General features: G+C 44.2%; 1 protein-coding gene across 1 annotated transcript; it reads left to right on the top strand.

Moving 5' to 3' along the window:
- Positions 1-11,552: 11,552 nt before the first annotated feature.
- Positions 11,553-18,700, top strand: LOC311132499 (bone morphogenetic protein 8A-like; the record flags this gene model as incomplete). The annotated part of the gene is made up of 6 exons (XM_084165780.1): positions 11,553-11,559; positions 12,565-12,735; positions 12,946-13,025; positions 13,253-13,367; positions 16,379-16,494; positions 18,551-18,700. The coding sequence occupies 6 exons, from the start codon at positions 11,553-11,555 to the stop codon at positions 18,698-18,700; spliced, it is 639 nt and encodes a 212-aa protein (XP_084021906.1).
- Between the last annotated feature and the right edge of the window lie 921 nt (positions 18,701-19,621).

The raw sequence follows: 19,621 nt of genomic DNA, 5'->3' as shown, positions 1-19,621 counted from the left end.
AAATAGATCAGCTACTGTGCCGTATAAAAGACATGCATGTGGAAGAACTCAAAGTGAGACTTGAAAGAGTTAATTAACTCACCTTTGCCTCAGCCAGCTCCCTCTCAATGTCAATCTGCTTGGAGGGGTCACTCAGGTAGTCCACAAAGTCGTTATAGGCACGGATGAATTCGGCCTCGTCCTATCACAAAGCAAAGAGCAGTGATGTTAGTGCACAGAACACATTTCCCACCGAGGACGTTCTCTTTCCCTTGAAGGACAATGAGTTAGTGAGCTACCATCTGGTGGACCTGAACCAGTGCGCCCAGTAGGACCTTTCCCGCCACAAACAGATGGTTCCTGCTCAGGGTGGAACCGAGCAGGGTCTAGAGAAGAGGGAAGAGTTAGGGTGAGACACCCATCTTCCTCTAGGAGACAGACAGAACAGGAAGACACAGAGAGTCAAAGAAAAGTGGGTCCACTCACAGTAAAGGCCTGGCGCAGGGAGACGAGCCTCAGGCCGATGTCCTCCACTCTCTTGGTGGTAAGGTAGAGGCTGTGGAAGAGAGGGAATGGAGCATGTCAATGGGGGATAACAGCATTGTGACCACTATCCTTCAGCATCTGACAAGCTCAGACTACACACACATTTAGAGGGACTCACTTTAGCAGAGGAACCTCCCTCTCCTCAGGCAGCAGGTCCTCCTCCCAGCCCTACAATAACAGAACAATTATTCAACATCAGTGACCAATGTAATGACATGACAAACAATGGGTCAATCGAAGGATCTTAATGCTACTAGTCAATAGTATGTGTGTGTGTAACATCTGACCTCATAGCAGTTGTGGCCCTCAGGCTCTGGCTCAGTGAACTGCTGAGTGGTGGGCGTAGAGACGGAGGCAGCCTCCGACCACGCCGAGGAGGAGAGCAGCCCATCCAGCCCCATGTGGAGAGTGGCGTACACCACCGGGACATCAGTTTGCTGCTCAAAACACACACACACAACACACGTTAATAGAAAACAGACCATATCTAATGGAAAATGCCCTGTAATTTCTATTCTATATACATAGGAAATTGTTTATTTACCTGGTAGCAGCCATGCGTCACGGCCACAGACGTCTCGTGGCGGAGGTGAGACGCATACTGGGTCACCCTGCCAGCCACATACTGACAGAGAGAAACGACATGTTAAGGCCAAACGGAATAAGTGAAGAAAAGCCTAATCTAATACTAATTCAGTAGTATTTACATCTTACCTGGATCCAAGAGATGGACTGCACCTTGGTGGCACAGTAGGGGATGCCCTCTGGACTAAGTCTGTGTGTCTCCTTGGAGATGGCCCACACCAGTTGAGTCTCCAGGCCTCGAACCCTACTCGCATGGTGCATCCTCACCACCACCTGCTGAGGAGTGAAACAACAAGACAACATCAACAAAACAACATCAGCCATCGCTGTAACATATTTCCATCAAGATCACATGACACTGACGATGTAGATTAGGATTAGGTAGTGACAAAGACACATACCTGGGATCCCCCACGCATGTAGGTGATAATGGGGCTGATGAACTGGAAAGTTCTCCAAGCTTTAGCCACCGGACCGGCATTGTTCTGCACAAGAGGGGGTTGACATTACAATACATTCAGGTTAGAAACAGCAAACATTGCAACAGTGATGTGACTGTGTGTGTGGGTCTCTTACCCTGATCACAACAGGCCCACAGTACAGGGAGCTAAACCTAATCGGTATCAACTGCCAATTACCAGTGGCCTCCTAAAGCAGAAAGCAGACAACAAAGATTTTTAGAATGTCAAAGTGACACAAATTGAATATCTGGGATACTTTTCAAACATTAAACTTTCTGAAAATTGTACCTCAAGGATATTCTGCACATCTGGCACCTCCTCAAGGATGGCTGGCAGCAGTGGTACATCCGGCACATCATCCAATGGCACAACCAACTGGACCTCATCTAGGGCAGTTGATTCTAAAATTAGGAACATTGGAATACAAACAAACAAATGTTAGGATGTAAAACGTATCGAGCTAGCTAGTACTACTAGTTCAAAAGTGCATCTCTTAGCAAAAGTTACTAAAGTCAACGTTAGCTTGCAAGTATGGATTACAGAAATACACATTTCACAAATTACATTTATATTGTTAAATGTGGTCAAATAAGAAGTTTAAACTCAACATACCCTCTTCGAAGTCGATGTCTCTGTCCACCTCCCGACGATTGCGAACCCTGCAAAACGGAAAAAGACAACAAAAACAACCCACAAATGAATTTGAACAACCTGTCGACGCAGTAGACCGCCGACGTCCACGCACTCTCTCCACCAATTTTGAAAGGCACCCAGGCATTTTCCAGTCGATCTTTCAGTCTCAGGTCTCAAAAATCTGTCATGTTTGTTGTTGTTGAACAGCAAACTGAAGTTGTTGTTGTTTTCGAACAGAAAACGTTCAATAGAACGCCGAGATGTTCTTTCGGTTAGATGTCTCTTGGCAACACATATTTTTGAAAATTGTTGATTACAAAATTGACAGCTGTGTTGCCATAGAAATGAGTTTGGAACTCTATGCTTACCATTCTAATTCTATAAAAATTCCATTCCTAGTCATCGTTCTAATTCTATTGACCCTATTTTGTCACCAGAGGATTTCCTATGTTGTTGGTATAATATAAAACAAAAATACCAAATGTTCTTTTTAAGTCACTAGCTAGGTCAATGGCCCATTGAAATGTTTTAGCATGTTTCATGGAAGTTGTTGTTGAACTTCTGAAAGTCTAGGCTTTGGATAATAAAGTATTGTGGAGCACAGACAACCCGGTTTAAAATATATTGACCAAATTCAGACAAGTGGGGCAAAGCCACAGTCCACTGAGGTAGGAGAGCACTGAAGTATCTGCATAATAATAATCCATATCTCTTTTATAAACAGGATAGTATCATTGATTATATAAAAGTGCATGTATGAATAAGTCTGATTTACCTTTTTTCATGGCAGGTTCACCTTCTGAAGCCGGACGAGGTTCCCAAAGCGTGCTGCGCAACCCACCAAGCTCAGTCCCATCTCCGTACTCTTCTACGACGACAACAACAATGTGATCCTAAAGAAGCATCGTAACATGGTGGTCAAGACCTGTGGATGCCTGTGACACCTGTGGTAGCCCATCTATTCTACATCATTTTTATAAATTTGACTACCATTGTTCCAAAAGATACAAACGGGGTAATATACCTTGCAGCCAGCAGTTGATAGCAATAATCTGGCAATATGTGTATAAATAGTATGTATCTACACTGAACAAAAATATAAACGCAACAATTTCAAAGATTTACTGAGTTACAGTTCATATAAGGAAATCAGTCAATTAAAATATATTCCTTAGGCCCTAATCTATGGATTTAACATGACTGGGAATGCAGATGTGCATCTGTTGGTCACAGATACCTTTTTAAATAAAGATAGGTGCGTGGATCAGAAAACCAGTCAGTATCTGGTGTGACCACCATTTGCCTCATGCAGCGGGACACATCTCCTTAGCATAGAGTTGATCAAGCTGTTGATTGAGGCCTGTAGAATGTTGACCCACTCCTCTTCGATGGTTTTGCGAAGTTGCTGGATACTGGCAGGAACTGGAACACGCTGTCATGCACGTCGATCCAGAGCATTCCAAACATGCTCAATGGGTGAGATGTCTTGTGAATATGCAGGCCATGGAAGAATTGTGACATTTTCAGCTCCCAGGAATTGTGTACAGATCCTTGCGACATGGGACTGTGCATTATCATGCTGAAATATGAGGTGATGGCAGCTGTTGAATGGCACAACAATGGGCCTCAGGACCTCGTCACAGTATCTCTGTGCATTCAAATTGCCATCGATAAAATACAATTGTGTTTGTTGTCCGTAGCTTATGCCTGCCCATACCGTAATCCCACTGCCACCATGGGGCACTCTGTTCACAACATTGACATCAGCAAACCACTCGGCAACGCAACGCGAGATTCATCCGTGAAGAGCACACTTATTCAGCGTGCCAGGGGCCATCGAAGGTGAGCATTTGCCCACTGAAGTCAGTTACGATGCCGAACTGCAGTCAGGTCAAGACCTTGGTGAGTACAACGAGCACGCAGATGGGCTTCCCTGCGACTTTTTCTTACAGTGTGTGCAGATATTCTTCAGTTGTGCAATCCCACAGTTTCATCAGCTATCCAGGTGTCTGATCTCAGACGATCCCGCAGGTGAAGAAGCCGGATGTGGAGGGGCTGGCGTGGTTACACGTGGTCTGCGGTTGTGAGGCCAGTTGCACTTACGGCCAAATTCTCTAAAACGAAATTAACATTAAATTATCTTACAACAGCTCTGGTGGCCATTCCTGCAGTCAGCATGCCAACTGCACGCTCCCTCAAAACTTGAGACATCTGTGACATTGTGTCGTGTGACAAAACTGCACATTTTAAAGTGGCCTGTTATTGTCCCCAGCACAAGGTGTGCTGTTTAATCAGCTTCTTGATATGCCACACCTGTCAGGTGGATGGATTATCTTGGCAAGGGAGAAATACTCACTAACAGGGATGTAAACAAATTGGTGCATCACCCATAATTACATCACCCTTTGTCATATATTCTATGTATCCAATCAAAGCTGTAAAGTACTGTGACATAAGTGCAATGCTAAATTTCTACCCTTTTGATGGCTATGTTGTCTTGTTGAACCATGAATTTCTCATTGTCTCTATTAGATGTACTACACATGGTTCAATTAAAAAGCAAAATATATGGACTATATATGCGTGGCAAAAAATGTTGTGCATTTCTTTAATTACACTTTTAACCAGCATACAGTGGGGAAATAAAGTATTTAGTCAGCCACAAATTGTGCAAGTTCTCCCACTTAAAAAGATGAGAGAGGCCTGTAATTTTCATCATAGGTACACGTCAACTATGACAGACAAATTGAGAATTTTTTTCTCCAGAAAATCACATTGTAGGATTTTTAATGAATTTATTTGCAAATTATGGTGGAAAATAAGTATTTGGTCACCTACAAACAAGCAAGATTTCTGGCTCTCACAGACCTGTAACTTCTTCTTTAGGAGGCTCCTCTGTCCTCCACTCGTTACCTGTATTAATGGCACCTTTTTGAACTTGTTATCATTATAAAAGACACCTGTCCACAACCTCAAACAGTCACACTCCAAACTCCACTATGGCCAAGACCAAAGAGCTGTCAAAGGACACCAGAAACAAAATTGTAGACCTGCACAAGGCTGGGAAGACTGAATCTGCAATAGGTAAGCAGCTTGGTTTGAAGAAATCAACTGTGGGAGCAATTATTAGGAAATGGAAGACATACAAGACCACTGATAATCTCCCTCAATCTGGGGCTCCACGCAAGATCTCACCCCGTGGGGTCAAAATGATCACAAGAATGGTGAGCAAAAATCCCAGAACCACACGGGGGGACCTAGTGAATGACCTGCAGAGAGCTGGGACCAAAGTAACAAAGCCTACCATCAGTAACACACTACGCCGCCAGGGACTCAAATCCTGCAGTGCCAGACGTGTCCCCCTGCTTAAGCCAGTACATGTCCAGGCCCCTCTAGAGTGCATTTGGATGATCCAGAAGAGGATTGGGAGAATGTCATATGGTCAGATGAAACCAAAATAGAACTTTTTGGTAAAAACTCAACTCGTCGTGTTTGGAGGACAAAGAATGCTGAGTTTCATCCAAAGAACACCATACCTACTGTGAAGCATGGGGGTGGAAACATCATGCTTTGGGGCTGTTTTTCTGCAAAGGGACCAGGACGACTGATCCGTGTAAAGGAAATAATTAATGGGGCCAGGTATTGTGAGATTTTGAGTGAAAACCTCCTTCCATCAGCAAGGGCATTGAAGATGAAACGTGGCTGGGTCTTTCAGCATGACAATGACAATGATCCCAAACACACCGCCCTGGCAACGAAGGAGTAAGAAGCATTTCAAGGTCCTGGAGTGGCCTAGCCAGTCTCCAGATCTCAACCCCATAGAAAATCTTTGGAGGGAGTTGAAAGTCCGTGTTGCCCAGCGACAGCCCCAAAACGTCACTGCTCTAGAGGAGATCTGCATGGAGGAATTGGCCAAAATACCAGCAACAGTGTGTGAAAACCTTGTGAAGACTTACAGAAAACGTTTGACCTGTGTCATTGCCAACAAAGGGTATATAACAAAGTATTGAGAAACTTTTGTTATTGACCAAATACTTATTTTCCACCATAATTTGCAAATAAATTCATAAAAAATCCTACAATGTGATTTTGTGGATTTTTTTTCCTCATTTTATCTGTCATAGTTGACGTGTACCTATGATGAAAATTACAGGCCTCTCTCATCTTTTTAAGTGGGAGAACTTGCACAATTGGTGGCTGACTAAATACTTTTTTCCTCCACTGTACGTTAGTAGCAATGGAAAATACCAAATTATCTTTTTTTTGCCGTTTTTCTATATACAGAGGATCCAATACACAGGAATGTGTCATTGTCAACAGATTTCTGGAGGATTGTGTACTGCTATATTTGTAATAAAATAAACTAGAATATTTCTTGTAGAGGTTGATTTGATGCAGAAGTGAGAGTAAATGCCAGTGAACACAGACCTCCAGAAACGGATCGACACTCCTATCCTAAACAGTGTCACCCCTCTTCAGCTACATAGCATTGCAGTATATTGGAAATACATTTGAAAATACTTATAAGTATACATTTGTCTGGTATCAGTATAGACGGAAGGGCGTTTAACTTGCATTCGGAAGTAACGATTTTCTGCTAGCATTAGAAGGCATACATATTCTCTCACACACACAAAACGTAGTCACTGCTTTCCTTCAGAATGGATCAAACAGGCAGAGGCATGCTTTCATATATATTGCTACATTTATTGTAAATGGTCAAATGCAAAAAAAAAAATGTTACAACATGGACCCGGAGACTATCAAAAGTGATTTTGGCATTGTTTCGACCAGGGCCTTTTACAGGCAGAACAAGGCTCAGTCTTGGGCAACTAACAAATCATTTCCACTATGACACCATTGTCAAAGAAAGCAGAAATGATTTGCACAAGAGTGTATGGGAGGAGGTATAGAAAAGAGTTGGGGGCAAAAGTAGGACAGCGGTACACAGATGAGATAAAAGTAACACCATGAAACTTTTAGACGTCTAACAGTCTAGATGGTATTGAGTCAGGAATGAATGAAGGAAGCGGCATAGGGAAAAGGGATGTAGGTAGAGTGGGCTCATAGAAGTAAGATGGGTGCTTCAATAGAGTCTGAAGTTGAGGGGTGGTTGGACATATAAGATGGGGTGCTGGTGTGCTTCTGCCCCCCCCCCCCCCCTTTTAGGTCATTGTAACACAAATATTCCCCCACCCATGTCCAGGGGTCTCAGTGTTTTGTCCCTTGACGCCATTCAGTCCCAGTTGCAGCGCTCAAATCGTGGTCATCGTGTGTCTGTGAATCACAACATGAAAGGCGATGAGTGACAACATTTCCACATATTGAGCCATATGAAATACAGTTGAAGCATAGGGCAAGAATTTGCTGCTAACATGTATACTGTGAGTCTGAATGATGAGAGCATCTTAACCCAGCTGTAGGTCCATTGTGTGTGTGTGTGGTCTTTTAAGCCTCAACAGCAACCAGCTCTGGAGGTATTGGGGACTTGGGATGCTTGCTGTCAAAATGCTGCTTGAATGTCTTTGGGTCCGGTATCTGTGTCTGTAAGGGTCAGGTAAGGAATGAAGGATATCAACAATTGTTGGCTGAGACTGAATTTTCAGGTGACAAAAAATAAGCAAAGCAAGAAGATGCATCAAACTACTACACCTCACACAGGCCAGTACAATGGACTAGACATGAAAAGAAACCTAAAAAGGTAGGGACGTCAAACGTTCAGGCTGCTGCACAGACTATGGATGTCACGACCGTCTATGAAGTAGGACCAAAGCGCAGCGTTGGTAGCGAACATATTGACTTTAATGAAATACATGAGAATACAAAACAAACACGATCATGACGTCCTCAGTGACAACGACTGAACATAGAACAAAAACCCACAAACACAAGGTGAAAACACACAGTTTAAATATGGCTCCCAATCAGAGATAACGAGCCGACAGCTGACACTCGTTACCTCCGATTGGGAGTCATTTGACCAAACACAACCAATGACAAACCAACCAAACAAAACACAACCAAAACGAACACACCCTGGCTCAAAATACAAAGTCCCAGAGCCAGAGCGTGACAGTACCCCCCCCTAAAGGCGCGGACTCCGACCGCGCCTACACCCCAAATAGGGGAGGGCTGGGTGGGTGTTGCTCCTCGGAGGCGGCTCCGGCTCCGGGCTAGACCACCACCCTACTACAATCCCCCCGTAGTGCCCCCAGTCCGATCTGACCCAGTTAGCTGGATCAGGACTGCCGACGCGCACCCCTGGCTTGGCGCGTGAGGCAGGAATGTACCGGACCTGGCAGACGATATGCACCCTTTGCATGGTGCGTGGAGCCGGAACGGACCTCACCGGACTGACGACTCCATTCCCTGGCCTGGTGCGAGTAGCAGGAACGGGCCGGACCAGGCTGACGACTCGCATCCCTGGTTTGGTGCGAGTGGCAGGAACAGGCCGGGCTGGGCTGTCGACGCACACCACTGACTTGGTGGGAATGGCAGGAACAGGCCGGGCTGGGCTGTCGACGCACACCACTGACTTGGTGGGAATGGCAGGAACAGGCCGGGATGGGCTGACGATGCGCACCACTGACTTGGTGGGAATGGCAGAAACAGGCCGGGCTGGGCTGTCGACGCACACCACTGACTTGGTGGGAATGGCAGGAACAGGCCGGGCTGGGCTGACGATGCGCACCACTGACTTGGTGGGAATGTCAGAAACAGGCCGGGCTGGGCTGTCGACGCACACCACTGACTTGGTGGGAATGGCAGGAACAGGCCGGGCTGGGCTGACGATGCGTACCACTGACTTGGTGGGAATGGCAGGAACAGGCCGGACCGTACGGGGGACACACACCACTGGCCCCACGCAGGGATCAGGAACGGGCCGGACCGGACTGGGAACACACCCCAGCACCTCTTGCCGTGCCTCCACACATTCCTTCCCCTTCGTGACCAGTGGCCCCCTTAACCTGGCGGCCTTTTCTGCCAACCTACTGCACTCCTCTACCCCGTACTCCTGCTGCCCCGACGTCGTGAGCCCCCCCCTAAAAATTTTCTGGGGGTCTCTCCTCTCCGTGGACCAGGCCTCTATAGTCCTCTCCCAACCTTCGCTCTTCTGTCTCCACCACTCGTCATCCAACTCCTGGAAACGCTGCTTGGTCTCGTTGTGGTGGGTTTTTCTGTCACGACCGTCTATGAAGTAGGACCAAAGCGCAGCGTTGGTAGCGAACATATTGACTTTAATGAAATACACGAGAATACAAAACAAACACGATCATGACGTCCTCAGTGACAACGACTGAACATAGAACAAAAACCCACAAACACAAGGTGAAAACACACAGTTTAAATATGGCTCCCAATCAGAGATAACGAGCCGACAGCTGACACTCGTTACCTCCGATTGGGAGTCATTTGACCAAACACAACCAATGACAAACCAACCAAACAAAACACAACCAAAACGAACACACCCTGGCTCAAAATACAAAGTCCCGGAGCCAGAGCGTGACAATGGAGGCTCTAGTCTACAGCGACCAGTTAAATTGTGTTTGAGAGCATTATTTTACTCTCCAAATGGTTAAATGAGTGAGAAATAGATGTCATTGTTGCAATAGTTTGTGAGTGGGTAACATACTGTATACTATCATCTTAAGTTGACATGTTGAATTATAAGTTGGGTGAATTTTGGCCCATTCCTGCTGACAGAGCTGGTGTAACTGAATCAGGTTTGTAGGCCTCCTTGCTCGCACACTCTTTTTCAGTTCTGCCCACAAATGTTCTATAGGATTGAGGTCAGGGCTTTGTGATGGCCACTCCAATACCTTGACTTTGTTGTCCTTAAGCCATTTTGCCACAACTTTGGAAGTATGCTTGGGGTCATTGTCCATTTAGAAGATCCATTTGCGACCAAGCTTTAACTTCCTGACTGATGTCTTGAGATGTTGCTTCAATATATCCACATAATTTTCCTTCCTCATGATGCCATCTATTTTGTGAAGTGCACCAGTCCCTCCTGCAGCAAAGCACCCCCACAGCATGATGCTGCCACATTTTACATTTACATTTTAGTCATTTAGCAGACGCTCTTATCCAGAGCGACTTACAGTTAGTGAATACATATTTTTTTTATACTGGCCCCCCGTGGGAATCGAACCCACAACCCTGGCATTGCAAACGCCATGCTCTATCAACTGAGCTACATCCCTGCCGGCCATTCCCTCCCCTACACTGGACGACGTTGGGCCAATTGTGCGCCGCCCATGAGTCTCCCGGTCGCGGCCGGCTGCGACAGAGCCACCCTCGTGCTTCACGGTTGGGATGGTGTTCTTCGCCTTGCAAGACCCCCCTTTTTCCTCCAAACATAACGATGGTCATTATGGCCAAACAGTTCTATTTTTGTTTCATCAGACCAGAGGACATTTCTCCAAAAAAGTACAATCTTTGTCCCCATGTGCAATTGCAAACCGTAGTCTGGCTTTTTTATTGTTTTGGAGCAGTGGCTTCTTCCTTGCTGAGTGGCCTTTCAGGTTATGTCGATATAGGACTCGTTTTACTGTGGATATAGATACCTTTGTACCTGTTTCCTCCAGCACCTTCACAAGGTCCTTTGCTGTTGTTCTGGGATTGATTAGCACTTTTCGCACCAAAGTACGTTCATCTCTAGGAGACAGAACGCGTCTCCTTCCTGAGCGGTATGATGGCTGCGTGGTCCCATGGTGTTTATACTTGTGTACTATTGTTTGTACAGATGAACGTGGTACCTTCAGGCATTTGGAAATTGCTCCCAAGGATGAACCAGACTTGTGGAGGTCTACAATTATTTTTCTGAGGTCTTGGCTGATTTCTTTTGATTTTCCCATGATGTCAAGCAAAGAGGCACTGAGTTTGAAGGTAGGCCTTGAAATACATCCACAGGTACACCGCCAATTGACTCAAATGATGTCAATTAGCCTATCAGAAGCTTCTAAAGCCATGACATCATTTTCTGGAATTTTCCAAGCTGTTTAAAGGCACAGTCAACTTAGTGTATGTAAACTTCTGACCCACTGGAATTGTGATACAGTGAATTATAAGTGAAATTATCTGTCTGTATACAATTGTTGGAAAGATTACTTGTGTCATGCACAAAGTAGATGTCCTAACCGACTTGCCAAAACTATAGTTTGTTAACAAGAAATTTGTGGAGTGGTTGAAAAACGAGTTTTAATGACTCCAACCTAAGTATATGTAAACTTCCGACTTCAACTGTATATCTACAGAAATAATTCAGATCCTGCTTCTGTTGCCTGTTTGAGTATTTGTTTAATAGCCTACTGGTTCGGTGAGCACCAAGGCTCACACAACAACATGTCAAGTAAACGTTTTCACAAATTCAGCTGTTTTTAATCTTTGCTTTGCTGTAATAAAGGCTTTACACTTTTTTTTCGTTAGAACAGCCTCTCTGGTACTTTATAATTTATTTAGTGTTGTTTACATTGTTCCAAAGTGTCAGAATTAATAATAATGATAATAATAATAACCCTTCTTTTTCTTGATATCCTTCTTATTGTTATTATTACTATTATTATTATGATCATCATGGCCTAAATAAGTTACAGTATTAAGACTAAACAGGATACGCTCTTAGGCCTACAGCTCGGGCTGCTATACCAAGCCTACTAATGATAAGTATTGCCATTATCATTAGTAGGCTTGGTATAGCAGCCCGAGCTGTAGGCCTAAGAGCGTATCCTGTTTAGTCTTAATACTGTAACTTATTTAGGCCAATATTTCAATGCTTATACAGGCTACAGTATCAATCAATGTTTCATTCGTTCATGTCATCACACAGCATATGAGTCATTCATGATTTGAAATGCAATCAAGCATTTTAGTTTAAATTAAAATAATGCAATCCTAGAATAATTAGCTTAAACAATAAGCCGTTCCATTTCGGACACATTTCCACACATTGACTTCCCCTTGACCTCATGTGCAACCAGTAAACATTCCCCGTTTCGAGTTTATTTGTCACGTCCTGCACCCCTGCAGTCTCTATGTGGACACAGAGGAGGGTGAGCCTCATAGAGTTAATAATATGGTCAGGGTCAGGAAATGCTCTGCAGATGAGGAGGGTATTTCCCACAAAGTGGATTTCTTGATTATTATACCATTGAATTAAGAGGCAAATTAACTCAGAATACTACACCAATACCTGTGCAGTAGCAATGTAATGTCACGTAGTATTTGTAATTGTTTAGTAAATACATCGAAATGGAGATATGCTGTTTTGGTGTACCTCAAGATTGTATCACTCTCTCACACACACACACACACACACACACACAAACACACACACACATTGTTTTCTCTCTATCAGACCGGTCCTTGTCAGCTGGGTGGGTAGGCTTGGTGGGTCGAAGGGGCCCCTGCTCCAAACAGCCCTTCATGGTGACCTTCTTCAGGGCCAGCCAGGCCTCCTGTCGCGCCCTGAATCCCAACCCCCGCAAGAAGAAGCCCAAATATGACTGTCCCCTGCCCAGTATACATGGTGAGGTCATACAAGGTCAGGGGACAACACTGGTTTTTGGTGTTGTTGTTAAGCTTGTTTTATGCAGAGTTTAAAGGGATAGTTCATCCAAATTACAAAATTACTTAACTTGCGTTTACATTTAATTGTGTCTTTATTTTAAATCCAATGCATCCAAAGCATGCTTTACAGTCTGTCCTGTCTCATAACATCTTTTTTGATCCCTTTCAGATCACAGCCACGTCAACAGTGGGCGTCAGGCTTGTAAGAGACATGAATTATATGTGAGCTTTAGTGACCTAGGCTGGAAGGTGAGCTTCTGTCTCCCTTAACTACTCAATCTACTGAATAGATAATATCATGATCTAACATTGTATCACCTTATTTTCTGTAACACACAAGTAGTATTTTTAGGGAAACAAGGCATTTGTGTAGTATTTGCTTTGTAGTGTATGTTCTTTGCATGTTTTATGATGTATTTCTTATAGTCATTAATCTAATCTTGTCATTCTATTTCTATGGTATTTCTCTCCATAAGGACTGGGTCCTGGCTCCTACGGGTTACTCAGCCTTCTACTGTGATGGAGAATGCCTATACCCTCTGGGTTCCTGCATGAACGCCACCAACCACGCTATGATCCAACTAGTGATCAGTATGCACTACTACACCCTCTCTCACATTTCTTTCTTTCTTCTAATTTACAACTGCGACCTGGCCAAGATAAAGCAAAGCAGTGCGATAAAAACAACAACAACACAGGGCAAGTTTCAGCGGAGGGTGCAGAGCTGGTGGACGGGGTAGGGGTAGCCAGGTGGAAAGCATGGCCAGCAGTAGCAAAATGATTATTGAAATTCTCGATTATAGTAGATTTATCGGTGGTGAACGTGTTTCCTAGCCTCAGTGCAGTGGGTAGCTGGGAGGAGGTGCTCTTATTCTCCATGGACTTTACAGTCACCCAAAACTTTTTGGAGTTAGTGCTACAGGATGCACATTTCTGTTTGAAAAAGCTAGCCTTTGCTTTCCTAACTGATTTTGTATATTGGTTCCTGACTTCCCTGAAAAGTCGCATATCGCGGGGGCTGTTTGATTCTAATGCAGTACGCCACAGGATGTTTTTGTGCTGGTCAAGGGCAGTCAAGTCTGGGGTGAACCAGGGGCTATACATTAATGGCAAATATGGCAAACTGAAACTAAAATAACCAATTTACCTGAGTCTACAATGGCAGAGTCTTAATATACAATACGGATAGTGAGAAGTAATTTTCAAGACTGAAGCAATTGTGCCCTATAGTGGTGGACTTTATAATGTACCAGGTTACTACACAACTAACATACACTGAGTGTACAAAACATTAGGAACACCTGCTCTTTCCATGACATAGACTGCCCAGGTAAATTCAGGTGAAAGCTATGATCCTTTGAACGGGGTATGGTAGTAGGTGTATCAAGAATGGTCCACCACCCAAAGGTCATTCAGCCAACTTGACACAACTGTGGGAAGCATTGGAGTCAACATGGGCCAGAATCCCTTTAGAACGCTTTCGACACCTTGTAGAGTCCATGCCCCGACAAATGGAGGCTGTTCTGAGCAACAGGGGGTGCAACTCAATATTACCAAGGTGTTCATAATGTTTTGAACACTCAGTGTATGTAGGCCTACATGTTTTTAAATAGTACAGTATCACACATCACAGTACAATGCCATAAAGCGTGGGCCTGTAGTACATGTAAATCAACTTAAAGTTGGTTTTTATTTCCATATGCAAAGAATAAAGCATAATTGTTCATGTAATAATGTAATATTAGCCTCATAACAACTCCAGGAATAGGAAATAGTGATGAAATAATCAAATAAATGAAAAGACAGAGACAAATGCTTTTGAACTACTATTTATTTTATTTGAAAATGTAAAATTCAGTGCAAAGTAATGTAGTGCACTAGTGTCTAGATCCCTGTTAGGTGGCAAAGTGTGACAAGAATCCTGTGGGGAGAGAAAACAAGAGAATACATGCATTTAATAGGTGTTAACTAATCAGGGTTCAACGAAGCACTTCAAGTCCTCAATTCCAGAGAGAAGAGAGAAGAGAGAAGAGAGGAGAGAGGAGAGAGGAGAGAGGAGAGAGGAGAGAGGAGAGAGAGAGAGAGAGAGAGAGAGAGAGAGAGAGGAGAAGAGAAGTGTGGCCCTTCAGGTCTCTGCAGTAGGACTACATGCTGGCCATGAGGTACTCGAGGTGGTACTCCAGGAGGCTGGAGAGCTCAGTGACCAGAGACTCTCGGTTAAAGTACCAGGCCAGCTGCTGCCCAAACATGTCATCTAGCAGGGCCATCAGCCCGCCCTGAAGGGAACACCACACAACACATAGAAAATGGCTCTGAGCTACTAGCTTATCAATAGGAGAGAGACAATGAGAGTTACTCCCCCTAAAACGGCATTGAAACCCTGTTAACCAGGAACGAGTAAAGAGGAATTAAACTAGTAATAAGGAAGAAAACAGGAAGTAAACTCTTGACTCGTACATTGAGCAGCAACAGGTATCTCTCAGCCTTTGGCTCAATGCTGGCAACAGTGGGCAGGAAGGAGTACAGGAGAGCGTACAGACGCTCCATGAACCCACCAGGTTGCTAAAGTAAACAGAGGAGGAGAGAAGAGAAATTGAAGTGAAATTGCTAATAGACAGACATCTAAACATTTACCAGTGAGATGCTACTTACCACCATCAGGGATTTCTGAGCTGTCATCATCCCAAACAGCACCAGCTCAAAAATGACATCTATCAGGTTAACATGATGGATCTAGGACAAGAAAACACGTTTGGAGAAAATAGGAATGATTTCAAATAGATCAGCTACTGTGCCGTATAAAAGACATGCATGTGGAAGAACTCAAAGTGAGACTTGAAAGAGTTAATTAACTCACCTTTGCCTCAGCCAGCTCCCTCTCAATGTCAATCTGCTTGGAGGGGTCACTCAGGTAGTCCACAAAGTCGTTATAGGCACGGATGAATTCGGCCTCGTCCTATCACAAAGCAAAGAGCAGTGATGTTAGTGCACAGAACACATTTCCCACCGAGGACGTTCTCTTTCCCTTGAAGGACAATGAGTTAGTGAGCTACCATCTGGTGGACCTGAACCAGTGCGCCCAGTAGGACCTTTCCCGCCACAAACAGATGGTTCCTGCTCAGGGTGGAACCGAGCAGGGTCTAGAGAAGAGGGAAGAGTTAGGGTGAGACACCCATCTTCCTCTAGGAGACAGACAGAACAGGAAGACACAGAGAGTCAAAGAAAAGTGGGTACACTCACAGTAAAGGCCTGGCGCAGGGAGACGAGCCTCAGGCCGATGTCCTCCACTCTCTTGGTGGTAAGGTAGAGGCTGTGGAAGAGAGGGAATGGAGCATGTCAATGGGGGATAACAGCATTGTGACCACTATCCTTCAGCATCTGACAAGCTCAGACTACACACACATTTAGAGGGACTCACTTTAGCAGAGGAACCTCCCTCTCCTCAGGCAGCAGGTCCTCCTCCCAGCCCTACAATAACAGAACAATTATTCAACATCAGTGACCAATGTAATGACATGACATGACAAACAATGGGTCAATCGAAGGATCTTAATGCTACTAGTCAATAGTATGTGTGTGTGTAACATCTGACCTCATAGCAGTTGTGGCCCTCAGGCTCTGGCTCAGTGAACTGCTGAGTGGTGGGCGTAGAGACGGAGGCAGCCTCCGACCACGCCGAGGAGGAGAGCAGCCCATCCAGCCCCATGTGGAGAGTGGCGTACACCACCGAGACATCAGTTTGCTGCTCAAAACACACACACACAACACACGTTAATAGAAAACAGACCATATCTAATGGAAAATGCCCTGTAATTTCTATTCTATATACATAGGAAATTGTTTATTTACCTGGTAGCAGCCATGCGTCACGGCCACAGACGTCTCGTGGCGGAGGTGAGACGCATACTGGGTCACCCTGCCAGCCACATACTGACAGAGAGAAACGACATGTTAAGGCCAAACGGAATAAGTGAAGAAAAGCCTAATCTAATACTAATTCAGTAGTATTTACATCTTACCTGGATCCAAGAGATGGACTGCACCTTGGTGGCACAGTAGGGGATGCCCTCTGGACTAAGTCTGTGTGTCTCCTTGGAGATGGCCCACACCAGTTGAGTCTCCAGGCCTCGAACCCTACTCGCATGGTGCATCCTCACCACCACCTGCTGTGGAGTGAAACAACAAGACAACATCAACAAAACAACATCAGCCATCGCTGTAACATATTTCCATCAAGATCACATGACACTGACGATGTAGATTAGGATTAGGTAGTGACAAAGACACATACCTGGGATCCCCCACGCATGTAGGTGATAATGGGGCTGATGAACTGGAAAGTTCTCCAAGCTTTAGCCACCGGACCGGCATTGTTCTGCACAAGAGGGGGTTGACATTACAATACATTCAGGTTAGAAACAGCAAACATTGCAACAGTGATGTGACTGTGTGTGTGGGTCTCTTACCCTGATCACAACAGGCCCACAGTACAGGGAGCTAAACCTAATCGGTATCAACTGCCAATTACCAGTGGCCTCCTAAAGCAGAAAGCAGACAACAAAGATTTTTAGAATGTCAAAGTGACACAAATTGAATATCTGGGATACTTTTCAAACATTAAACTTTCTGAAAATTGTACCTCAAGGATATTCGGCACATCTGGCACCTCCTCAAGGATGGCTGGCAGCAGTGGTACATCAGGCACATCATCCAATGGCACAACCAACTGGACCTCATCCAGGGCAGTTGATTCTAAAATTAGGAACATTGGAATACAAACAAACAAATGTTAGGATGTAAAACGTATCGAGCTAGCTAGTACTACTAGTTCAAAAGTGCATCTCTTAGCAAAAGTTACTAAAGTTAACGTTAGCTTGCAAGTATGGATTACAGAAATACACATTTCACAAATTACATTTATATTGTTAAATGTGGTCAAATAAGAAGTTTAAACTCAACATACCCTCTTCGAAGTCGATGTCGCTGTCCACCTCCCGACGATTGCGAACCCTGCAAAACGGAAAAAGACAACAAAAACAACCCACAAATGAATTTGAACAACCTGTCGACGCAGTAGACCGCCGACGTCCACGCACTCTCTCCACCAATTTTGAAAGGCACCCAGGCATTTTCCAGTCGATCTTTCAGTCTCAGGTCTCAAAAATCTGTCATGTTTGTTGTTGTTGAACAGCAAACTGAAGTTGTTGTTGTTTTCGAACAGAAAACGTTCAATAGAACGCCGAGATGTTCTTTCAGTTAGATGTCTCTTGGCAACACATATTTTTGAAAATTGTTGTTTACAAAATTGACAGCTGTGTTGCCATAGAAATGAGTTTGGAACTCTATGCTTACCATTCTAATTCTATAAAAATTCCATTCCTAGTCATCATTCTAATTCTATTGACCCTATTTTGTCACCAGAGGATTTCCTATGTTGTTGGTATAATATAAAACAAAAATACCAAATGTTCTTTTTAAGTCACTAGCTAGGTCAATGGCCCATTGAAATGTTTTAGCATGTTTCATGGAAGTTGTTGTTGAACTTCTGAAAGTCTAGGCTTTGGATAATAAAGTATTGTGGAGCACAGACAACCCGGTTTAAAATATATTGACCAAATTCAGACAAGGGGGGCAAAGCCACAGCCCACTGAGGTAGGAGAGCACTGAAGTATCTGCATAATAATAATCCATATCTCTTTTATAAACAGGATAGTATCATTGATTATATAAAAGTGCATGTATGAATAAGTCTGATTTACCTTTTTTCATGGCAGGTTCACCTTCTGAAGCCGGACGAGGTTCCCAAAGCGTGCTGCGCACCCACCAAGCTCAGTCCCATCTCCGTACTCTTCTACGACGACAACAACAATGTGATCCTAAAGAAGCATCGTAACATGGTGGTCAAGACCTGTGGATGCCTGTGACACCTGTGGTAGCCCATCTAATCTACATCATTTTTATAAACTTGACTACCATTGTTCCAAAAGATACAAACGGGGTAATATACCTTGCAGCCAGCAGTTGATAGCAATAATCTGGCAATATGTGTATAAATAGTATGTATCTACACTGAACAAAAATATAAACGCAACAATTTCAAAGATTTACTGAGTTACAGTTCATATAAGGAAATCAGTCAATTAAAATATATTCCTTAGGCCCTAATCTATGGATTTAACATGACTGGGAATGCAGATGTGCATCTGTTGGTCACAGATACCTTTTTAAATAAAGATAGGTGCGTGGATCAGAAAACCAGTCAGTATCTGGTGTGACCACCATTTGCCTCATGCAGCGGGACACATCTCCTTAGCATAGAGTTGATCAAGCTGTTGATTGAGGCCTGTAGAATGTTGACCCACTCCTCTTCGATGGTTTTGCGAAGTTGCTGGATACTGGCAGGAACTGGAACACGCTGTCATGCACGTCGATCCAGAGCATTCCAAACATGCTCAATGGGTGAGATGTCTTGTGAATATGTAGGCCATGGAAGAATTGTGACATTTTCAGCTCCCAGGAATTGTGTACAGATCCTTGCGACATGGGACTGTGCATTATCATGCTGAAATATGAGGTGATGGCAGCTGTTGAATGGCACAACAATGGGCCTCAGGATCTCGTCACAGTATCTCTGTGCATTCAAATTGCCATCGATAAAATACAATTGTGTTTGTTGTCCGTAGCTTATGCCTGCCCATACCGTAATCCCACTGCCACCATGGGGCACTCTGTTCACAACATTGACATCAGCAAACCACTCGGCAACGCAACGCGAGATTCATCCGTGAAGAGCACACTTATTCAGCGTGCCAGGGGCCATCGAAGGTGAGCATTTGCCCACTGAA

The sequence above is a fragment of the Coregonus lavaretus genome, assembly GCF_964263955.1.
Source record: "Coregonus lavaretus genome assembly, chromosome: 7".
Classification (NCBI taxonomy): domain Eukaryota; kingdom Metazoa; phylum Chordata; class Actinopteri; order Salmoniformes; family Salmonidae; genus Coregonus; species Coregonus lavaretus.
Note: the sequence above shows the minus strand (reverse complement) of the source record. Positions and strands in the feature narration are given on the sequence as shown.